The sequence below is a fragment of the Nothobranchius furzeri genome, chromosome 11 (genome assembly GCF_043380555.1).
Source record: "Nothobranchius furzeri strain GRZ-AD chromosome 11, NfurGRZ-RIMD1, whole genome shotgun sequence".
Classification (NCBI taxonomy): Eukaryota; Metazoa; Chordata; class Actinopteri; order Cyprinodontiformes; family Nothobranchiidae; genus Nothobranchius; species Nothobranchius furzeri.
The window spans coordinates 64,986,848-65,012,664 of record NC_091751.1 but is presented as its reverse complement, the minus strand read 5'-3'; the positions used below and the strand labels follow the sequence as shown (position 1 = coordinate 65,012,664).

At 41.0% G+C, this 25,817-nt stretch overlaps 1 protein-coding gene across 1 annotated transcript in view; it reads left to right on the top strand.

The window, feature by feature from the left end:
- The window catches only part of tmtopsa (teleost multiple tissue opsin a), a 107,008-nt gene that overhangs the window by 61,918 nt on the left and 19,273 nt on the right, over positions 1–25,817 (top strand). The window contains exon 3 of the mRNA XM_054749452.2: positions 3,604–3,837. Within this exon, the coding sequence (XP_054605427.1) occupies positions 3,604–3,837 (234 nt within the window). The remainder of the gene's footprint in view (positions 1–3,603; positions 3,838–25,817) is intronic.

The following is a 25,817-nucleotide window of genomic DNA, read 5'->3' as shown; positions in this document are numbered from 1 at the left end:
GGGTGATTTGTGGGAGGGGGAGAATGACCAGGATGTATGATGGCCTGGTCTTCTCAGCTGTTATGTCTCCAAACAAATGCAGCATTTCAGGACTTGGCATCAAAATGTGGTTTTAAAATTCATTGACGTATCAATATAACACAAATCAAACGGGATCAGGAATTACCTTATCGGCTCATTGACTCCCATTAGGGGACCCATGGTCCGGAAGTAGATGGGTGTGACTTAGGCTCCCTATAAGCTGTACACAGTGCTGCTCAGCAATGAGGAGTTTAGCCTCCAGTTTGACATGATTTGTAGAAATATCCGGGAGATGATTGCTCCTTTTTGGATGCCACCACTAGTGGATGAGGGAAGACTGCATTCTTTGTCATTTTCATGTTGGCTTCACTTTTGGCATGTGTAGTTTTCCACTTGTTGCTGATGTTGTGTTGTCAGCTGGCTCAGTATGCTTAAAACCACATTGACACAGGCACAAAAAAGGGGACAGTAACCATTATCTGTTCAAGTCATGCTAAGGAGGTACCAATGGGACAAATATTAAATAAACGACAGATGTGGCCATCAGAGACAAAAATCTGGACAACTCAAGTTTGTGGGGAATGAAGGTGGAAGTTATTGTTTTATGGATGTTTGTATGTTTTTTTCTGAACATTATGGGTGGTATTATATTTGAACAAAGTTTCAAGTCCCATAATGCAACAGAGCTTTATGTCACACTCAAATAATTCAAACCAACAAACTAATTGTAAGAAGTTATTTTTAAGCTGCATTGACTTACGTTATCTTTTCTATTTAAAATGTATTTGTGGACTCATTTTTGGAAACAAGAAGGTCGAAAAGAGAACATGTCACCTCTCTGTTCGTTGGTTCAAATTCAAATCACTGATGTTAGCCTACAACGTCCTGATAAGAATCTACCTAAATCCTCCTGTAAAGGCTCTCACCGTGACTCAGTCACCCCCGTCATCAAAGGCTTGTCAGCTAGCAGTGCTCATGCTCAGAACAAGACAGATTGTTCTTCTGTCACCTGTCTTTATTGATTAGAATTACCATACCATCTTTATTTATAAAGCACATTTAAAAACGGCATGGCAGCCGACCAAAGTGCTGTACAGAATTAAAAAGTAAAAACACAATATAAAACAATACACGGTCAACAATAAAATGCACAACAAGGCAGATAATTACAGTCAATAAAAAAACACATAATAAAATAATAAAAGTCAGGGATTTAAAAATGCCTGGTCGTAAAAGTGAGCCTTCAGCAGCGATTTGAACCGGAGGAGAGATGGTGCCAGCCTCACTGAAAGAGGAAGTGCATTCCATAGTGTCGGAGCAGCATAGACAAAAGCACGCTGCCCCCGCGTTTTGTATTTCATTAATGGAACACGAAGCAGCAGGCAATCAGCAGACCTCAACGCCCGGTTTGGCACATATCTAGTGACAAGATCCGACAGGTAATCCGGTGAATTGAATAAAATAAACAGCAATAACTTTTGTTACTTTGCTCAAAGGTTATCTGAAATGTGATATACAATAGTCTGAAAAGTGCAGACTCCAGGAACTTTGGGATAGGCCCTCCAATCTCTGGTGCTGAGGTCACTGAGGTGGTCAAAAAGCTCCTTGGTGGCAAGGCTCTAGGGGTGGATAAGAGCCCAGAGTTCCTTGGATGTTGTTGGGTTGTGTTGGCTGACGCAGCTCTGCAATATTGCATGGACATCGGGGGCAGTTCCACTGGATTGGTAGACTGGAGGGGTGGTCCCCGTATTTAAAAAGGGGAACCACAGGATTTGTTCCAACTACAGGCGGGGTCACTCTCCTGAGCCTCCCTGGTAAAAATTTTTCAAGGGTTCTGGAGAGGAATGCCGTAGATTGTCAAACCTCAGATTCAGGAGGAGCAATGTGCTTTTTGTAAAGGCCGTGAGACACTGGACAAGGTCAATATCCTTAGAGGGGGTTCTGGAGGGTGCGTGGGAATTTGCCCAGGCAATCTACATGTGTTTTGTGGATTTGGAGAAGGCGCTCAACTGCGTCCCTTGGGGGAGCATTTTGGGGGTACTTTGGCAGTATGTGGTACCAGGTCACCTGACAAGAGCTGTTTGGTCCCTATGTGACCGCTGTAAGAGCTTTCCCTACATTGCTGGCAGTAAGTCAGGCTCATTTCCAGTGAGAGTTGAACTCCACCAAGGCTGCCCTTTGTCACTGTTTCATAACTTTTATGGACAAGATTTCTAGGTACAGCCAACGTGTTGAGTGGATCCGTTTTGGTAGCCTAAGAATCTAGTCTATGATTTTTGCAGATGATGTTGTCCTGTCATCAGAATGAGATCTCCGGCTCTCACGGGAGCGGTTCACAGCTGAGTGTGAAGCAGCTGAGATGAGAATCAACTCCTCTAAATCCGAGACCATGGTCTAGAGTCAGAAATGGGTAGAATGCCTTATCCGGGTCATGGATGAGGTCCTGCTTCAAGTGGAGGAGTTGAAGTATCTCGGGGTCTTGTTAAAAAGTGAGGGACAGATGGATTGCATGATCGAAAGGCGGATTGGTGCTGCGTCTGCAGTGATGTGGACGTTGAACCAAACAGACATGGTGAAGAGAGAGCTGAGCCAGAAGGTGAAGCTCTTGATTTAGGTTCCTACCCTCGCCTATAGTCACGAGTTTTGGGTAGTGACCGAAAAAATTAGATTGCAGATACAAATGGCTAAAATGAGTTTTCTCTGCAGAGTGGCTGGGCTCTCCCTTAGAGATAGGGTGAGAAACTCGGTCATCTGGGAAAGGCTCGGAATAGACCCGCTTCTACCCAACATCGAGGGGAGCCAGTTGAGGTGGCTTGGGTCAGGATATTTCCTGGATGCCTCCCTGGTGAGGTTTTCCAGGCACATCCAACCGAGAGAAGACCCAAAGGAAGACCCAGAAAATTCTGGATGGACTATGCTTCTCATCTTTAGGAGGAGCTGGCCCAAGTGGCTGGGGAGAGGGAAGTCTGGGCCGCCCTGCTTATGCTACTGCCCCTGTGACCCACCCCCAGATAAGTGGCCAAAAATGGATGGATGGATGAAAAGTCCCTAAACTTAAAATAATGAAACTAATTAAATTTGGGCATTTCGTGTTTAGTTGCAAAACATCTGTTGGAATTAATATCAGATTTGTCATCAGTTGTTTCATGTTGGATGATGGGCTCTGTCTAATCAGTCACGTTGTCTGAGTCCACTAGGCCTGAAGATATCTAGATGGCAAAAGCTCTTTAACAAAAATAGAAAACTTATATTTGGTTTCCATTATGAAGGGAATTGTGCTTTGGTGATCACAGGACAATGACATGCAAACATGTGACTGCTCTTCATGAAACTGATGAAAACGTGAAAGACAATCATTCCCTTTCTGTCATATTCAGGTTTTGCATCTTTTTTCCTTACAATCATTCATCATTCAAGTTCTTCTAGAGATAGTTAGGTGATTGCCTTTCCTTCCTTCGTTGCAGACCTCTATTCTTTCTGATTTGCTCTTTTGTCTCTCAGACGTTTAATTTAAAAAATAATTCTGTTCTAATAGTTCAAGGATGTGAGAAAACAACCCCTCTCTTTCTCCCTTTCCTCCAGGTGAGCGGGATCAACCTATCGCTGAATAAAAAGCGTGAGCAGCGAGTGTTATTTATGGTGGTAATCATGGTGATCTGCTACCTGTTATGCTGGCTTCCATATGGGATCATGGCTCTGTTGGCTACCTTTGGCCCTGCTGGCCTGGTCACACCTGAGGCAAGCATCATTCCCTCGGTTCTGGCCAAGACGAGCACAGTCATCAACCCAGTGATCTATGTCTTCATGAATAAACAGGTAAGGGGGTCAGAAGAAGAGGTACTGTGTCTGAAGTCAGACCCTTTTACCTGGCGGTAGTTGTCACAAAGCAGCAGGCGACCTGGTTTTATGAGATAACTTGGGCTTAACTTTCATTGTTTTCAAACTCTTGATGTACAAATCCTTTTCTGTTCAGAGGAATCTCAGAACAAATGTGATAAACTATTTCCAAATGTTATAATCTTCAGAAGTTGTAATGAGATGTAAAGCTAAAATCACATCAGTGGTTCAACTTAACTACACTCATGGATCCGACTGAAAACTACTCAAAACTAAAGTGCAATGGGAAATATTTTGAGAACTCTTTTGAATTTTATTTTGACCAATCACGAACTGATCATAAAATCTCTCAAGGGTCTCTAACTTTGGTTCTTCAGAAGTAAATTTAGGAAATAAAACTGACTTTATGACAGACTTTCATTAGTTGTGTAGAGTGATGGTGGACTACATATAAATAATGACAAATAAGATGTGATAATTCCATATAAATATGAAATATCAATCTAATTGATCTTTGAATGTTTACTCAGAAGATTCCAGGGTTCTTTGCTTATTCAGGGACCATAAACACACTTCGTATTAATTCAGACAGAGTCACGTATATAGTTTATAAAATTTATTTATTTATTTTTCCTAAACTAATGCATGACAACATGTGAATAGTGATATGTAATGTAGTGGGTATGAGGTGATGTAATGTGATGTGTGAAACGTAATGGACGCTAGATGTTTTAGCAAAACCGTTCTTTGTATTTGAGAGAATTTGTGAAGTCTGGGTTGTAAAACAATTTGTTGTTTGTTTATAAACTAGTATTGTTTCTTAACCTCCTCCGACGCCAGTGTGCAGGCTTACGATACCCTTGGTATGAGTTGCTCCCGGCGGTCCGAGTGGTGAGATCACCGGGAGTCGAAACCACAACACTCAGAGATTAGTAGCTTCCTCTTAGTTCAGCTTCACCAGCCATGAGATGCAATTGCAGGTTAGATGTCTGAGATGTGAAGTAGCTCTGAAAAGAGCCGTTTTAACCGTAAATCACTCGAGGAGAGAGGCTTTGACTGGAGGTCAAAGGAGATGGTTTCAAAAGGGCTTCTTCCCCGATTTGGCCAAATCGGGAGTAAGCTAGAAACTGCAGTAATCGGTAAGTAATTCTTGTTTTACTGAACTTATTGATTATAAATTTTGGCAAGTTTGGCAAATCAGAATTTGGCACGTTTGAGGGCTTTACCAAACATTCATCAGGAGCCACGCGTTCTTCATATACAAAGGTGTTTAACACTTTGTGAATGAGAATGTTTTAAAACACTTACGTGAAGTGAATATTAACCCTTTAGGCGCCATGTTTTTTTCAGTAAAATATGAATTTTTATATCACTATTTAAAGAGCTTGTAGCTTAAATCTGGTTAGAGACAGACGAATATTGTAAATTAGAAAAATCTTCATTATGAGCCAAATTTTGTGATAGGAACAAATTCACTCACATAATTTGCATATTGTAACGTCACCAGGTGGCAGCCATATTGCATTGCATCACATTTTTAGATTTTTGTTGTTTTTTATGTTTTTGTCTTATTTTCTTAGTGTTGTTATTGTTTATGATACATATATACATATTCCTATGTAGACATATATAACTATGTATATGTATATATATATATATATATATATATATATATATATATATATATATATATATTACTTTATTGGTATTTTGTTATGTTTACTGCGTATCATTCAAGAACACTGTCTTTGGTGCTTCAGCATCATGAACACATTTCTCTCATCCCTTCTTTGTTTTATTTTTATTTAGTTAATAATAATAATAATAATAATATGTCGAGCCCCCCCCCCCACCCCCCACCCACCCACCACTTCTCTTTCCCCGACCACGGACACGGTGACGCGGAACATCGGACAAGGTAAGGGCTGGATGGGCTGCTTGTGTAACCGCGTCATCGCTGACAGACTCCCTGTTGCTGCGCGCTGAAGCCACGCTTTCCATCTCGCTAGAAGACCGCATATCGTCCTCGAAAAAAGGAAATATTCTTCCTCCGAATCTGAATCTGCCAGTACTAGACGAAGAGCTTTGTCTGCACTGAACATTCCTCTCTGCATTGATTTTTTCCTCTACCGCTCACTCGCTCTCACTCGCTCTGACAGCCTCCGCGACTCTGTGACTGGTGTCCGGGGTTCAAGCTCTAAATACTCCAAAAATTTGAATAGTAACACACCCACAAATGTGCTTGGATTGAAGTTACAGGTGTCTGCCACCCCGCAGTGTGACGTATTAAGTGCATGAGGGCTCATTTCTGCTGCTGTGGCTTATTAAATCCATCATTGCTGCTTGTCGCAATTCTGCGACTTTGGCGCTTAAAGGGTTAACATTAATAAGTATCTTATTGTAATGTGTAACTTGTTAAATCAAACACATACTGATCTGGTGTAAATAAGATCTGAAATAGATCATTGCAGTAGCAATATTTATTTTAAACGACGACGACTGGTTCGGTTTAAGAACAATGTGGCTGTGCACCTGGGAGAGTGTTGCTGTGTCAGTGATCAGCCTTCTCTATACAGGGGACAGAGGAGAGAGAGAAGAATCGCTATGACTGGTGAAAGTGAAGGAAAGTGGCATGTGTACATTAAAGCTGCTTTCCGGAGTCTTCCTCTTTCAGGAATTATGCATGATTTTTCAGAAATCCATAAAAGTGATCATCTTATCATGTACTGTCTTATAATGTAGGACATATATCTTGTCCCGTAGAGCTCCGTGCAATATGACGTGAGTGTCGGTCAGCACTAACCAGTAATGTTAGTCTATTGCTTATGTACAGATGTCAATCAGAGTTTGCTTGAGTGTTTAAGGACTTACCTTGGTTGACGCAGAGTTGGTGACCTTCGTCATGTCCAATGTCCACATGAATGTTAAAATCCCCCACTACAATGGCCTTATCAGTATTTAGCACCAAATCAGATAGAAATCAGAGATCTGAAACAAAAACTCAGAGTAAGGGCCTGGTGGACGATACAAAACTACAAACGAGTGGTTTTAGAGTTTTGCAATCTGGATTAGGAAAACTAAGAATTAGATCTTCAAAAGAACTGTGACTACTAATTGGTAAGGGATTGATAAATAGATCTGAATGAAAAATGGTTGCCACTCCTCCTCGCCCTTTACTTTGAGCAATATAATGATTTAAATAATTAGAGGGAGTAGACTCATTTACAGTTTTTTTTACAAATGGTTATGACAGTCGTTCCAAAACATTTAACAAGTTCCTTAAACTCCTAACACAGTTAGCACAACATCTGTTGTGGTAAACTATATAATTAACAAATTTCTTGTTGCTTTGATACAAAATGCATACAGTTAACACCAATTTAAAAGGCTTTAACCTCTTTTACACACAAGCTCAACCAAGATCAAACCTATGTAATTTTACAGTCAAATTTACAAATGCCCTCACACTGCATGTCAGAACAGGTATCGTGTTCTAAACATAACTTATATAGACTGAAGTCAAAGTAAACAGCTGTTCATATTGTGTTGTGAATTGAAACCCAAATATATTCCCTGTATTTCACAGTATTCCATTGCCAATGAGACACATTACGTACTTTATTTTTATCAATTGTAATTCCGGTGCTATTTCTGTTTGTATATCTTGCAGTAATACTGTAATCTTTTGCAAATATTGTCAGTACTGCAGCAGTTCTATGTTTGTGCATCACATAAAGCTACTCTGAGATGGTCATTCACTTTTTTGTACTGAATTTCTGCAGCGGAAGTAACAAAATACATGGATTTACGTACTACAGCAAACTCAAAACAAAAATGTAGAAAGGCTTCAAATATAAGGGCAGACCTGACCCATGAAATAATGTTTCAGCTGATGATAGTATTTTGTTGTCAAGGTGTTATGATTGACTAAATGTTCCTGTTGGAAGGGAACGTGTGCTACTGTTATGTATAATTATTTGATTTTGTAACATTTTTGCAGTGTTTTGCCAGACAGTGTACTACGGTAGTTCAAAGTGTTGTGTTTTGGAAATTAGTTTTGGGGTTTAGGCCTAGTCCACACGTAGCCGGGTTTTTTTTTAAACGAATATCCGCCCCTCCAAAAACTTGCATCCACACCACCTCGTTTAAAAAAGAAACTCTGTCCACACGTACCCGGATAAATACGTTGTTAAGGACATGCCAGACCTGTAGGCGACAGTACTCCCCCCGTTCTTAACCTCGTCCTTCGTCTGTGGTCTTCCGCAAGGAGCAGTAATTCCGCTTGCAAAAACAAACAAGCAAAAAGCGCTTGGACAACTGATAAAGCGAGTGCAGCTCTGAGGGCATCCATGCTGTCGGCTAGTGTAAACACAGGTCGCGCACGTGATGTCAGCATTTTTTTGTCGCGGAAAGTGACGTTGCGGACCTTAAAACTCCGGTTTTGTCTGTCCACACGCAGACACCCAAAACGGAGAAAACGCAGATCTTCACTTTGGCCGGAGTTTTTAAAAAGATCCGTTTTCGTGTGGATGACAGGCCAAAACGTAGAAAAATATCTACGTTTTGGCCATTGAAATTAATTAACCATTGCCAATTGTGTGTTTTAGGTGTGACGTGGCATTAAGAGTTTAGGAAACTTGTTCAATGTTTTGAAAATAGTGAATGTAAAAAACTAACAGTCATCTAGCTGCAGCCAGGATTCTATGAGAGAGCGCAAAGAGATCTGATTATCGTTAACTAACAAAGTCTTGGGAAAAAAAGATCTAATGTTCAATAAACCACATTTAATTGTTCTAGTTTTCTGTTCAGTCGAACAGTCAATAGTATGACACATCACTACTGCGTAAATAGGAACAAGGAAATTGTTTCAAAGAAATAAGGTAAGGTTGTCAGATTCTAAATGTGGTAGAACTTCCCCTTGACCCCGGGTTTCCACGGCAGCCGTCAGCAGCACGTTACTGCAGCAGCACGTCTTGCTCGCGTAAGCTGCTGCTTGGCCCTTCCCACAAGACGCAAAGCAGCAGGGGAGCAGCTGTCACCGACAGAGCACGAAGTCACACGAGTGACTTTGTCAGTAAACACAACAACAAGCAGGAGAAAACTACAACATGGTTTGTGTTTTATGTTCTGTCCATTTTATAATCGCCAATACGGACCTGAAAAACAAAGGAGACCGCTAGCTAGGTGATAACTTCTCACGGGGACGCACAGTTAGTAACCTTTTTTAAAAGTAAAGCAACCGGAAGGCAGTACGTTCTTTATTCTGAAAATCTCGGTAGCTTCGCTCCATTTCCGCGTCCGATTTCCTGTCTTTCCTTCCCCAAAAATGTCGAACTTGACCCGTTTCAGAGGCGTCGCGCGTAGAAAATAGAACCGGCGCGTAAAGGCCGCGACATGCTGCTCCTGAGACGTGGCCGACTCGCGCTGCTGACGGCTGCCGACGGCTCCGGTGGAAAAGGTTCTGTTGACCACAGCAGTTCCTATCAGCAGCTATGACGTGCTGCTGCAGTAACGTGCTGCTGACGGCTCCCGTGGAAAGCCGGGGTGAGAAGTGATTTGAGACAGTTCAGGACCAAGGTTAAAGTTGATGGTTTTTGTGTTTTTCTATGTGTGTCATATTTCATAAATCAAAACAAAATAAAGAAGTCTGGTAATGTTTAATTCAGCAAATTATATTGTCTTACGGTTAGACTTAGGGTCACAACGTAGCTTTTGAAAGGCCTAAAGTCTGAAGTCATTTCCATAAAACATTGATAATCCTTGTGAAGGAGGACACCAAAGTGTTTCTGTGACAAGCTGTGACACATTTCTGGTATCTAAACCCAACAGTAGAGGATCAGCTAAAGGTTTAATGACGAGAGGGTCACGAAGACAACGGAAAGCATGAAAGTCAAAGGATAGGCCAAGCTTGAAGAGAACTCAAACATCAGACATGTTTTATTAGTGATTCCTCACACTATGGCTCTGGTGGTAGCTTGAATATGAAACCAGCTGGATATGCATGGCAAATTATCGATTAAAGATAATTTAATGTTAGTGTTCAAATAATTAACCACTGTCAACCTTAGTGTTACTTTGTCATGCAACTCGTTCTTGTCATTAGAGCCACTGACCAATGAAAACAAGTATGTTGATTTTGAATCATTCAGAGAGTTCAGAAATCAAAATAGTAGTTGAAACACATTCAAGGATCCTCTTCCTGAAAATTAGATGAGTTTATTTCCAGCAAAGGTCTTTGGTGAGTATGAATCAGATTTAGTGACCCACATTGCCTCACCCACAGGAATACTGATGCAACGTCGTCACCACAGAGGAACAGAACCAGAGGGCAGGAATGTTTCAATGAATAATTACAGATATTCTTTTGAATTGACGTTATTTGTTCGAGTTTTCCATCATTATGATTGATTGGGTACAGTTGGAAACACGCTGCCACAAAGCCACAGGGCTTAAAAGTGATTAAAGAAGCTTCACATTTATTATCAACTTTGGTTAATTACAACAACATTCCAGACTTGGTCTTCATTTGAAGCTTTAATGAAATAATTTACTGTGGATAGCGACTGTTCTGAGTATGACTCAGACACTCACCCGCAGATTCACAAGGACACAAGATTGATTAAGAAATTCTTGCAATTTCTTTATTTGAAAAAAACTTTAATACTTATGTTTTGTTGCTTGTAAACGTCCTTAACATCATGTAATTTTGGAAAAAGAAACACTTTTGTACCAGTAAGTTACATTATCGATCATACATGATGTCCATATATACTCACAGCCATTGCACAAAGCTTTGTTATTAGGTTGTTTCCATCTTGAGCTATAATTTCCTTCTTTGAGGGAAAGCGACACACCATTCACCAAAGAGGTGAAAACCAAAATCATGGCATATCTTGATGAGAAATACACTGATCTTGACATAGATGAAATGCTCGACATGGCTACCGTAGACCCCAGAGTAAAGATGGAGTACATCAAGCAAGACAAGGTAGAAGCCGTCCAAAAGAGTGACTGAAACTGAGGATGCTGACCAGTTCCATTCAGGAGATTCAGAAGGAGCAGGTGGGTTCATGAAGATAAAACAAATTGCTTCCTATTAAAATAATTCAAGCTATTGATATCATTTCCACTGGATGTTTACTTGGCAAATAAGGATGGTTTAAATATAATCTTTATGTTATTCAAAATATAACTTGTTTGTGTTCCCTTCTGCTGTTCTGTCTGTCTCTCCCCCTCTGTTCCAGGTGCTGCCACTGCAGCACGTACTTCTCCTGGAAAGAAGCCTGTGTCCTGCCTCAAAATATCTCACTGAAAAGGAAAATGTAGAGAATGAGTTGGAGAGATACTTGATGTCACCTGATGCAGACCCAGAATCTAACCTGCTGCTGTGGTGGAAGCAGCATCTCCACCGGTGCTGTTGCTGGACAACATTTCAGAATAAAAAGACGTTAATCAAATGTATGCATGTATCGTTTAGGAGCAACTAAACGAAACAAATCAACTCTCTCACTCCACTTTCCAAACCTCGCCTCGCTCTCTCAACCTCCAACCCACAATACCCTTTTACACTCAACTAATACACAGAACAGAGGAAAATGAATACAGCATTTTTATAAACATGAACTTTATTGCAGAATTATGAAATCTCTACTCTATACATACTCCAAATTTCTCGTAAAGACGTGAAAATACAAACCTCAATATTTAAATTATTTTCAGTGATCTGGCTGCACCACCTGCAGAGTGGTGTTTACATTTGCAGGCGGTCCCTGGGCGCTCGCGGCAGTTTCGTAACGCTTTGCACGCAGAGGATGGGTTGTTTAGATAAAACGAGGTTGTAGTTTGTTCACTATCTTATCGTGATACCAAAGAGGTATGTTACGTTTCTAAATGACTTTTTGATCAGAAGTTATTAAGCTGTAAATGTCGAATCTGCCAATAACACGCCAACTTTACTGAAGTACGTCACTTTCCCATGAGGCCAACCTGACAGTTGTTTCTGATGATTCAGCTAGCTGAACATGTTGGAGCACCCTAAATGATCAGGAGTCCAAGGGAGGAAAAAGAAAAAAGGATAAAAACAAAGAGGTAAGACAATGTTACAGTAATGATGTCATCATGACATCCTGGGGATGCTTTAGGACGAACTAAGCTAGTTTCTTACTATTGAAATGTTTGCACAGCACCAAAGCTTAGACACAATGATGTTTAGGATCATTTCAGTGTTTTGGAATATTTTCAGATGTTTCATGCTCTGTGTTCTGAAAATTTGGTGTTTCATAATAACTCCTAATCATTATATGATCTGTAATAATTTTCTGATAATTTCTCATCAGTTCTGCTTGTTTATTATGTTTTTATGATCTGAGTGACTTTTTGAACCTCACAGTAGAAAATGGTTTGCATTTAGCAAAATTTCCTTTTGGTGGTTTCTTTTTTAAATATTGCAACAGATTATTGTAGCAAAACTGTTAATTTGTAAATGTCAGAGGGTTAAGGTTAATCTGCTGTTAAATACATATAGATCAGTCCTCAGAGGACAAAGCTACTTAAAATCTGTCTTTTTATAAAGGATTTCTATTGATTAATAGTGTTTTTTGTTTTGATTCAACAGTTTGAATAGTTTTTTGACTGCTGGTTGTCATGTACGAGCACTGTGTGACTATTATCTTGAAATGCGCTCTAGAGATGAACTTTGACTCACCTGTTTGCTGTGTTTCATATTGTACAATAACATGTCTATCTGTGTCTGTCTAGATGCACCTTAACAGCTGCTGAAGCCCCTGATGGTTGGAGGTTAAGAACCCATTACTTTTCCAAGAAGGAAGATGACAAGTGAAGCTGAGACGCGCGTAGTCCGAGTCCGTGCAGATCCCCATCTCGCGGACACCACGGTCTGTAGCAAGTTGTTGCACAATCAAGATACCAGCCACTTCTGCAAACTGTGATGTCTGAGGACCCAGTTGGTAACACCAAGTGTCCTTCCAGTTAGCGTGTACCCAAACGACACCCACGCCTAAACTAGGTTCAGCACCGTGTCGAAAGGAACTGCCATCAACGTACACTGTTGACATTTTCACACGGAGTGCTTGGTCGAAGTACTGGTGGTTGGGATTCAGAAGGGTCTGCGGAGGGTTAGCTGGTAGGACCGATGCGACAGCGTCGTCCGAGCAGTGCTGGCACGCAGCCAGACCCTTGCCAAGAGGACTACGGTGGTTTTGCGCATAGCGCACCTCAATGTCGAAGCTCTGAAGAAAAATCAGCCATGACGCAATGCGTGCATTGGTCACCACACCATCTCTGATGCGTTGACTGTTAAGGAAGGTCACTGGCTGATTGTAGTTTCGATGACGATTTTCTGTCCTCCAATGTAGTTGGCGAAGTGTTTAACTGCCCACATGGTGGAAAGCAAAGCTTTTTCACAGTCAGAGTATTTGGACTCAGGACCGGACAAGAGCTTACTAGCATAAGCTACGACACGCCTGTCGCAGTCATATCCCTGTTAGAGACCGGCACTCAAGCAAGTAGATGAGAAGAGTTAAAACTAATTTGGAGCAGTTTTTCTGATCAGCATCGGCTTTAATAATTTCGACTCGTTCTCTGAATTCCACATTTTCGGTGCAGCAGAAGTGAAGGAACCTTGAGTCAAGCCACTACGGGAGAACACCTCCTTCTACATACCACAGACGCCATTGACCTAAGCTGAGGTGCTAAAAGGTCCTACGGCCCCTGAAGGCCGCATTCTGAAGGCCGGCTGAACCAGCCCCCAGGACACCTCTTTGGCGACGGAGAAAGGTCTGTGAAGCATCTCATCTGGCTGACTTTTGTGCTAAGCCCGATTAGTGAATTCAGATTAGTCCATTTCTTTTATGGCGTGTTTTTTTAATTTCGATCCGAAATTCACGTTTAGCCCTCAAGATCTCCTTTCTTCTTCTGCCATAATGAGCCACACTCACACACACACACACACACACACACACACACACACACACACACACACACACACACACACACACACACACACACACACACACACACACACACATTTTCACTTGCTCTCCTTACAGAAATTATTCCTAATATTTACGATAACCCTATGTGTCACTAAATTTCCACTTTATTACAGATCAGTATATCATAGCACTGCCATAAAGCCTTGGTTTTATCCATCTACTTACTCTCATCCATGAAACTATAAATGTGTTTGGTCTTTTTGTCAATGTAACTGATGTTTGTAATAAATTCACAAAACGTAAATAACGCCTAATCATTGTCTAGCAATTCTCGGAATAATTGGCGCATTCTGTCAAGAATTCATCCTTTGGATTAAAATGTGGTGTTAACTTTGAGACTGATTACATTGAGAAGACAATAAATATTAAATCCAGTGTCCCAGTTCACACAGACAAAACTGGGTGGTGCCCCGAGTTATTTAATATAAAATTATAAACGACGAAGACAAGCTAAGTCCCCACCACATTTGATAAATATTGATGTAAATCTATATGTATCGCTACACTAATAACAAATCATCACTCAAATTCAGATCAGAGGGTCGTTCCTCCCAATCACACCTCTCCAGGTCTCACTGTCATTGTCCATGTGAGAGTTAAAGTTCCCCAACAGAACGAGGAGGTCACCGGAAGGAGCGCTCTCCAGCATCCCGTCCAAGGTCTCCAAAAAGGATGGGTAGTCTGAACTGTACTTTGGTGCATAAGCACAGACCAAAATCAGGACCTGTCCTCCCACACGTAGGCGGAGGGAGGCTACCCTCTCGTTCACCAGGGTAAACCCCAAATTACAGGCACCAAGACGGGGGCAACTAGTATGCCCACCCCTGCTCAGCACCTCTCAGTGGGAGCAACTCTAAGAGTGGTAGAAAGTCCAACCCCTCTCAAGGAAACTGGTTCCAGAGCCAGAACCATGCATTGAGGTGAGTCCGACTATATCTAGTCAGAACCTCTCAACCTCACACACCAACTCAGGCTCCTTCCCCACCAGAGAGGTGACATTCCATGTGCCAAAAGCCAGTGTCTGTAGCCGAGTATCAGACCACCAAGGTCCCCGTACTTGACTACCACCCGTCACACACTGCACTCGACCCCTTTGGCCTCTCCCACGAGTGGTGACCCCATGGGTAGGGGGACACATGTTTCCTCTTTGGGCTGTGCCTGGCCGGGCTCCATAGGTGAAAGTTCGGCCACCAGGTGCTCACCAACGTGCTCCACCTTCAGGCCTGGCTCCAGAGGGGGGCCCCAGTGACCCGCGTCCGGGCAAGAGATCACGATTTCCATTTATACTATTCATCATAAGGGGTCTTTGGGCTGCTCTTTGTCTGATCCCTCACCTAGGACCTGTTTGCCATGGGTGACCCTAACCAGATCATTGGGACACTCAAACCCCTCCACCACAGTAAGGTGGCTGCCGAGGGAGGGGCTCTCTATATCTATCTATCTATCTATCTATCTATCTATCTATCTATCTATCTATCTATCTATCTATCTATCTATCTATCTATCTATCTATCTATCTATCTATCTATCTATCTATCTATCTATCTATCTATCTATCTATCTATCTCTATATAACACTATCTATCGTTATCTCTATCTCCATCTCTATCTTAATCTCTATCTCTACTTTTATCTCTATCTCTATCTTTATCCCTATATATCTATATATTTTTCTTTCTCATCTCTATTTACAACTATCTCTATCTATCTCTAACTTTATCTCTACCTTTATCTCTATATTTACCTCTATCTATCTCTACCTTTTTCTCTATCTATCTCTATCTTCATCTCCATCTCTATCTCTACCTTTATCTCTATATTTACATCTATCTATCTCTATCTTTAGCTCTATATATCTCTATATTTTTCTCTATCTCATCTCTATGTATAACTATCTCTATCTTTATCTCTACCTCTATCTATATTTTTCTTTCCAAGGTTTCTCTCCTAAAGAAACAGTAACAGAGCAACAGCACTCACAATAACACTTTATTGATCATTATAATATTTTAAAATATTTTCAGATTTTTTCCAGTATTTCATATTAAGTCTTAAATACATTAACATCTTAAATACTTTTCAGATAAAATTCGGATCAGTTCTGTTGGTTTATTTTATTTACCTGAGCAGAGTAACTGTGGGGCGAAAAAGTATTTAGTCAGCCACCGATTGTGCAAGTTCTCCCACTTAAAATGATGACAGAGGTCAGTAATTTACATCATAGGTACACTTCAACTGTGAGAGACAGAATGTGAAAAAAAATCCATGAATTCACATGGCAGGATTTTTAAAGAATTTATTTGTAAATCAGGGTGGAAAATAAGTATTTGGTCACTTCAAACAAGGAAAATCTCTGGCTCTCACAGACCTGTAATGTCTTCTTTAAGAAGCTTTTCTGTCCTCCACTCGTTACCTGTATTAATGGCACCTGTTTGAACACATTATCTGTATAAAAGACACCTGTCCACAGCCTCAAACAGTCAAGACTCCAAACTCCACTATGGCCAAGACCAAAGAGCTTTCGAAGGACACCAGGAAAAGAATTGTAGACCTGCACCAGACTGGGAAGAGTGAATCTACAATAGGCAAGCAGCCTGGTGTGAAAAAATCAACTGTGGGAGCAATTATCAGAAAATGGAAGACATACAAGACCACTGATAATCTCCCTCAATCTGGGGCTCTACGCAAGATCTCATTCCGTGGGGTCAAAATGATCATGAAAACGGTGAGCAAGAATCCTAGAACCACATGGGGGGACCTGGTGAATGACCTGCAAAGAGCTGGGACCACAGTAACAAAGGTCACCATCAGTAACACACTACAACGGCAGGGAATCAAATCCTGCAGTGCCAGACGTGTTCCGCTGCTGAAACCAGTGCATGTCCAGGCCCATCTGAAGTCTGCCAGAGAGCACATGGATGATACAGCAGAGGATTGGGAGAATGTCATGTGGTCAGATGAAACCAAAATAGAACTTTTTGGTATAAACTTAACTCGTCGTATTTGGAGGAAGAAGAATACTGAGTTGCATGCCAAGAACACCATACCTACTGTGAAGCATGGGGGTGGGAACATCATGCTTTGGGGCTGTTTTTCTGCTAAGGGGACAGGACGACTGATCCGTGTTAAGGAAAGAATGAATGGGGCCATGTATCGTGAGATTCTGAGCCAAAACCTCCTTTCATCAGTGAGAGCTTTGAAGATGAAACGTGGCTGGGTCTTCCAACACGACAATGATCCCAAACACACCGCCCGGGCAACAAAGGAGAGGCTCCGTAAGAAGCATTTGAAAGTCCTGGAGTGGCCTAGCCGGTCTCCAGACCTCAACCCCATAGGAAATCTGTGGAGGGAGTTGAAAGTCCGTGTTGCTCGGCGACAGCCCCAAAACATCACTGCTCTCGAGAAGATCTGCATGGAGGAATGGGCCAAAATACCAGCTACTGTGTGTGCAAACCTGGTAAAGACCTATAGTAATCGTTTGACCTCTGTTATTGCCAACAAAGGTTATGTTACAAAGCATTGAGTTGAATTTTTGTTATTGACCAAATACTTATTTTCCACCCTGATTTACAAATAAATTCTTTAAAAATCCTGCCATGTGAATTCATGGATTTTTTTTCACATTCTGTTTCTCACAGTTGAAGTGTACCTATGATGAAAATTACTGACCTCTGTCATCATTTTAAGTGGGAGAACTTGCACAATCGGTGGCTGACTAAATACTTTTTTGCCCCACTGTAACTGTGCATTTAGCAAAAAACTCAATTTAATCTGATTACATTGATTTTCAAATAATTTCAACAGATTATTGTCACAGTAAAAATATGTAAAGGTCAGAGGTCACTACAAAACCCATTGTTAAATAGATACAAATTTGACGTATGTGAGGACATTGTCCTCAAAACTGTCCTCCGTGAGACACTACCAGTTTGGCCGGTGTGGCTCAAAGGTTTTTCCAAACACTGTCAAAGGTTCAGTCACTTTTTCTCAAAGGGTCAGGTTACTTTGAATATCTTTTTTGCTTTGACTGAATCTGTATTTGTTAGCTGATTTGAAAGATTTAAATGTGACAAGAAGACAAACTCTGAAGGAATCTGTAAGGAAGTAAGTTCTTTTTCCCAGCCCTGTAAAGATACAAGTTTCATTATTTTTATGTATACTGTTCCAGAAGTAGTGTTTTGCTCATTATACGTGTTCACTTTTTTAAAATGAATCTCTTTGTGCAAAACAGAACATTCAGACTCAAGATTGAAGATGTTTGTTCTCTTCTGAAATATGGTTTGTTGCATTGAGAATAATAACAGAAAAAACAACTGGAGCGAGACGATAAAACCTTTAACTCAGTGTAATCTTTATCATCTCGTTCTGGTCTAAGCGGCACACAAAATGCTGCGAGGTTTCAGAAAACAATCCCTTGAGACTCTACTGGAAAGATTTGATAAGGAACTGTTCTGTTTTGTATTGGAAGGTGAATCCAGTCACTGCTTTTGGTGTAATATTTTACCTTTTACACGAAAACTTTCCCCACAGAGTTTCTGTCAAGAGTTTTAATGCAAAGTTGAATACTGAACAAAGATGTTCTTTGTTTATTTTCTGTTTCACACTGGAGCCGTACTAGCAGCTTGATGGTTTACCTTATAAAGATATTTAGCCCTTATAACATTGACCTTGTAGCAGCACGAAGGACACCAAAATGGGAGCAAAGAGCACCAAATGTCCTGTATGTCAATTTCAGTCTTCAATTCCTCCCAGCCCATTACTATGGAAACTGTGAGTTGAGGCGAGTTGAAGACTAAAAATGCTGTACAGATACAAGTAGCAGTTTGTGTGCTTCTGTCCAAGCCAACACTGAAGGTGCTTGAAGATATGGATGACCCAAACACCAGGAGTTACGAGTAAGTTTTCACTCAATTTTCTGTAAATACTTGTTTCTGTGATTTTTTTTTTGTCCTGTTGTGTCATTTTGGTCCCTTGTGTAAGCCCCAGACTCTGAAAACCATGTACAAACACATTTACACAAGCTGCACATAACAGCCTTAACAGGATTTTACAAGGCTTGCAATGTCTCAGCAATACATTACTGCAATTCAAAATCTATGTAGTCCATTTGCCTTGCATGTGTGGGTTTTTCTGGGTGCTCTGGTCTCATCCCACTGACCAGATACATGAATGCTGGGCAGTTATGTTTAGAAAACTTTTTTTTTCCAAGTCCACTTATTCACTGGGAAACAGTTAATACTTGTTCTGGAATTCTGGAATTGACACCTTTATCTCCTTACGCTTAGATTACTGCAACTCACTTTTCACCACTTTGAGGAAAATCTCTGAACCGTCTACAGGTGGTTCAGAATGCATGTGTTCAGCTTCTGACCAAGTCCTCCAAACACACCCACATCACCCCACCTCACCTCCAGCTTCACTGGCTGCCAGTTAACTTCAGGGTTCATTTCAAGATCCTGGTTCTGGTCTTTAATCAATCAATCAATCAATCAATCAATCAAATTGTATTTCTAAAGCGCTTTTCAAACAAAGTGTTATTCAAAGTGCTTTACAAAATGACCCCAGATTCCCATAACAGGTTAAAAACATTAACAAACATATGCAATCACACGCACACACACACAGACTCACACACACACACAAGTAAAAATTACATTAGGCTGAGTCCAGATGAGCCAAGTATGGTAACGCAAGGAAATGCCATCAGAGGAGCCGTCTGTCCCGGCAGCATCCGGTCTTCCACACTAAGTCAGGGCGCTCATTGGAGGGGGGGGCATAGACCCCCACCCATAGAGCGCCCAGGAAGCTACAGTCGACCACCGCTCCCAGGGCAGAGGGCCCCCACAGAGGAAACACTGGATTAAAATGAGTAAAAATGTAATAAAAGAGCTAATATAAATGACAAAAATTAGAAAATAAGTAATAAATAAAATGATATAAACAGTAAAATAATAATTTAAATAATAAAACTGTGCTAAAATATAATCATATAGAGCAAGCAAAGCAAGTAATAAAATATAATCATGTAAAACGAGAAATAAAACTGTGGTAAATATTTAGATAAAAGCTAACCTAAAAAGATGGGTCTTGAGTCGGCCATACATGGGAAAGCACCATCATACCTTGGTGATCTTCTTAGTCCCTACACCCCCAGCAGGTCCCTGAGGTCCAGTGACCAAAGCCTACTGATTTGTAGGTGACAGATTTGCCTCTGCGGCCCTCAGACTCTTGAACTCTTGGCTTTGGTGTGACCTCCTGTTGATCCACCGCTTGCGTAACGTCCATAAAGGGTCAATTTTCACCTATATTCATTGACTTACATCATCTACAGGAACAAGTCGACTATCTAGGGGGATTTTATATTCTATCTTCTAACACCCAGGAGATTCTGCTGTGCTTGTTGACATTCCATAAAGACAAGATTGTGTTTATGTTTATGTATTTAGCAGATGCTTTTGTCCAAAGTGACTTACAAGTGATAATCGGCATGTTGCCCTTGAGGCTAACAACAACAATAACAACACTGACATCAGTCATGGAGAGTAGGGAACAAGGAGTGGACAATAGAGAGGGGGGACGGGTGCAGGGAGGGTGCTAGTTAAGAAGATGCTCTCTGAAGAGCAGGGTCTTCAGGAGTTTCTTGAAAATTGAAAAGGAAGCCCCTGTTTTGGTAGTGCTCAGAAGGTCATTCCACATTTGTGGAACGATGCATGAGAAAAGTCCGGATTGTCCTGAGCGGGGTGTAGGCACTGCTAGCCGACAATCCTGTGATGACTGGAGCGGCCGGGCCGAGACGTAAGCCTTTGCAAGAGGATTCAGGTAGATGGGAGCCGTACCATCTTGAACTTTGTATGCTAGTGTTGGCAATTTGAATTTGATGCGTGCTGCTAGTGGTAGCCAGTGGAGCTCAATGAACAGAGGGGTGACGTGTGCTCTTTTTGGCTGATTGAAGACCACGAGTGCTGCTGCGTTCTGGACCATTTGAAGAGGTCTCAGAGTACAGCCTGGAAGACCAGTTAGAAGGGCATTGCAGTAATCGAGGCGGGAGAAGACAGTAGATTGCACCAGGAGCTGGGTGGCATGTTGTGTTAGGTATGGTCTGGTCTTTTGTATGTTATACAGCGCAAAGCGGCATGAACGAGCAACAGAGGCAACATGACCTTTAAAGGTCAGGTGTTCATCAATCACAACACCCAGATTTCGAACTGCCTTTGAAGGAGCCAGAGATAGAAAATCATTTTGGATTGAGATATTGTGCTGTATGGATGGTTTTGCTGGGATAACCAGTAGTTCAGTTTTAGAGAGGTTGAGTTGGAGATGGTGGGATTTCATCCATTTTGATATGTCAGAGAGACAGTTTGATATTCGTGCAGAGACAGTGTGGTCGTCCGGTGGAAGTGACAGATAGAGCTGGGTGTCGTCTGCATAGCAGTGGTAGGAGAAGCCATGTGATCGAATGATCTCACCCAGTGAGGTGGTGTATATGGCAAAGAGAAGAGGTCCTAGTACAGAGCCCTGGGGGACTCCTGTGGCAAGAAGGTGCACAGTAGAGGATTGTCCAAGCCAAGATACACTGAATGATCGTCCTGTGAGGTACGATTTATACCAGGCGTGTGCTTTCTCTGTGACTGTCAAACTTATCTCAAACTGCTGGATTCCACACTCTGAATAAAAACTGAACTTTTACAACTCATAAGTTAAATATTCATAAATAATCATGTGGTTGAATGAAATGTTATATGAAATGTTTGAATAATCTGTGCCTAATTCATTGAGTTGAAATGAATATTGTCCTTACAATGATCCATTTATATCTTATGGTCAGTACTATTTGATTTAACAAGGTAATCATTATCTACACGCATACACAATGTTCATTAGATGCAAATTAAGGTTATGGTCACCTCCCATGAAGTTTAAAAATTATTTATCCACAGAATTAGAACAGCTTGTATCTGGAAGGTGTGGTTTTCTGAGGGATGTTTGGTAAAAGCCTACAACATGTCAAATTCTGATTTTCAGAAACGATAAACTCTTGATTATTAAAACTAGAGTGACTGCCCGAGTTACTCAGTTTTTAGAGTGGAACTCTAAAGTGGCCAATTTGGAACCAGTCTCTTTTGAAACTTCTCTTTGACACACAGTCAAACCTGTTGGCACACTGCCTGCTGACACAACCGCACAATTCCTTAAGAACATCCGTGCTAGACGCAACAAACCTTCATGCCTGGAAAAAAAAATTACAGTATGTGCCACAAATAAAATCAAAATTATAAGGATTTACAACCAAGTTAAAACAAATGAATAAATTACATTAAACAGAGAGTCAAAAACAAATTAATAAAACAAATGGGAAACGATGGTTTTAAACCAGTGAAATAACACAAAACATTTGTGATTGACTGATAAAAAATGTTTAATTATTATTTCTGATTATAATTGATCACTCTGAGTTTTTCATACAGGCTGAACATGAAAACAGTAACCCATCCCCAGCATTAGCTTCTGATAGAAAATTGACAGATAAACTCTAGGATTTGAAAACCTCACAGATCCATGTCCCACTGTGAATTTGCATGCATTGCCCCACCCATAATGGCTGGCGCCCGCCCACAAGAAGCCATTTTTTTTAAATATTTTGCAGTGAGGAGAGAGAGTGGCAAATGTCTTAGTAATAGTGACTTTGCAACACAGCTGAACACGTTCTGTTTGCCAATCAGAAGCGAGGCATGTGCATATCATTAATATTAACGAGCAATCCCGCTGTTTTCAGCCCGCCTCTGCACCAGCAAACATCTGCATCTCAGAACAGGAGCATCATAGTTTTGTTTTTTTAATGACTCAAAGCACTGATTTACACTAGAGAACACTGCAAATGTATCGGATAAATGATTAAACTACACCTTTAAATAAAAGCAGTTTTAAGAAAATTCGTCTTCATCTTTTCATTGTTGTTTTCTGCTGACTGCAGATTAGGAGGCACAGATTCAAACATTCATTAGATTTCAACAAATGTAAATTTAAATATTTATAAAGAATTAAAAATCTTACAAGTAAATCTAAATATTTGTAATAAAACCTAAACATAGATAATAAAGGAAACATTTAACTAACGTGCAAATTCAGATTGCTGTAAAATAAAAGTGGAGTTCAGAGATGTTTATCGTTTGTCTCTGTCTTTCAATTTTTGTTTACTTATTGGGTTTAAGCGGCAGGGTAGCAGCCGCCTCAGAGAAGCCCAAAGTACCCTGTCCCAAGCAACCTCCACCAGGTCCACCAGCTGGGTCCCAAAGGTTTTCCCAAGCCAGTCTAGAGGTATCCTTCCTCCAGTGTGTCCTGGGTTGATCTGGGGGTCTGATCCTCAAGGAGATGGATTAATGAAAAGTGTTAATTTGGTCGGGTTTAATTCAGGCGATGTATATAATCTGAACAAGGGCTGAGGCAGGCTCTGACATCAGAAGATTGGTAAGAATTTATGAAAAGGGCCCCTTTATTATCGTTACTTAGTGCATTATTCAACATTAATAAACAAAGGATATCTTTTTAATCATTCCCGATATTGTTAACTATTAAGTGTCCTTAAGGAGGAGGGTCTGCTTAGTAATGCATTACTTAAAATTACTGTTAATAGCAAGCAGTTGTTAATACTTTATTTATTAGTTTATTAATGCTTAATAATGCACTAAGTAACGTTAATAAAGGGGCCCTCATTATAAAGTGTTACCAGAAGATGTTATTGAAGAACCCACGTCTGATGCTTTAGGCACCAGGAGAACTGCAGCCCTTATGCATCCATTCACCACTCCCCTTTTAGGGGGAGATACAATCCTCCAGACGCTTTTGTCCATTCTACAGGAAGAACGCATCATTATAAGAAGTGGAAGGTAATTTTTCTTCCACATAAGACACACTTTCTGCACACAGAGAAATGCTGACATCAGCACCAGGGTTGGTCAAGTTGATCTCACACCATATGGAATCCTGCAGGATTTTTCTTAAGACCCCACAAATTCTTATGAAAGCATAAAAGCGCTGTGAAACGAACCTCCCTGCTGCTCGTTATAAAGCAGTAGAAAATGCAGTTCAGCAGGCTTGTTATTTAGGGCATGAAGTCAAGCATTGGAGTTGAGATGTTTAGTGTCTGTCTGGCTTTACCATATTGTTTACTGTAATTGTTAATGTGAGATTGCCCCTCCCCCAACTTCTACCACTCCACACGTGCCAACTAAAGCCCACGTCTGTGTCGCTGCGGAGACACGCAACACCTTTTTATGTCTTTGTGAGGGATCTTCAGCAGGCTTGCAAGGATGGACGGAGTCGAGCCCACTTTTCTAATCATCCATCCAATGAGACAGAGAACGCAGGCTCGTGATTGGTCAGTCCAAAAAACCTGAGATTACTTCCAGCTTCATGCCATTTCGTCAACAGTGCTGGTGTCGTGCAAGAAGATTTTCTTGGAAACAGAAATAGACCAGCTGGCAGAAGAAGTATGAAAGTATGAACATTTATATAATCGTTCTCTGAAAAACTATAACGATGCCCAGGTTAATTGTATCCCCTGGAAGGAAATATCCCACAATTTGGAAATGGAGGTGGGGATTGCATGAAGAAATGGAGGAAAATGCAGGACAGATTAGCACCAGGCCTCGTGTGGGTCCTCACAGGATGAGGCCTCATCTGCATCCTCTCTGCTTCAGGGCTGATCATTTCCAGCCTCTCGTCAGATGCAGGCCTCATCTGAATCCTCGCGGATCCAGTTTCATTTAAATCAGCAGCTTCAACATCATCCTCTGCATCCTGTCATGCCTCCACTGACCGAGATTCCGGTTCTACGGAGCCACCAACAGTTGATGAGTTGCTCAACTACACCAGCACATCATGGCCTGCTCTGAAAAAGAGGCGGCGGTATGGGGAGAAAAAAGTTTCAAAAGATCTGTGCATGTGCATCTACATTTGTGCGTGTGTATCTAGATTTGTGTGTGTGTGACTCCTGATTTGTAACTTGTGTTTACATTTTCGTGTGTAACTTCAGCTCCTACACATAGAAATCATTGAATACACACACATAAATCACCTGGTACACACGGACAAAACTACATCACTCACAGATCAGTTTACAAGTACAAAAATCCTTTAGAAACTCTTTTCACACCTGACTGATTTGTGCTTACATGGTGCGTTTGAAGGGTGGAAGCTGGGAAATCCAAATTTCCTTTGGATTTAGTCTAAACTTGTGTTGACAGGACAAATATGTTTTTCTGTGGGGAAATATAGTATTTCAGGATCCTGTAGTTATAAAAGATAGACCTACTTTTAATTTTTAATCATCTAAAACTGTTTATTTAGACATATGTGCTTGTGAGCCATGAAAACGTAGACAAAGGTTTAAAAGAAATGACTAATAAATGGCAGAGTAATCCTCTGACTGGAAAAAGCAGGCTTCAAACCGGGAGAAGGCACGAGAAGATGGTGCAGCGTTCTGGTGATCTTTCCTCTGAAGTAAGTAAAAGTTAAACCAGCACGCTTTGCAGTCAGGTTATAATGAGACAGCTATGATTTTAGACCATTTAAGATGTTTTATAGGTCTGAAAAATTGGCACAATATCCCCAGACAAGGAAGTGGCTCTTGGGCCACTTTATGTGTGTGCACAATAATGAAAACTATTTGAATGAAAACTAATAATGGGGGTTTCGACCACACCAGTCACAGATTTATGGTGGTTCTTTCCTCCCGAAGGAAGGATTTGAAGTTCACTGAACTTGCAGCCATTTTCCCTGTTTTTCTCTGTTTCTGGTTCGTTGACATCACTTTCGTGAAGCGCATTTGTACTCCTGGACTTATTTTCACACTAAACCTAAAAAAACGTTTCCCCCCGTTAGAAAAAAAGCAAGTTCTAGGTATCAAAATGTGTTTTTAAAACTCAAGGACATCATATGTGCAATCCA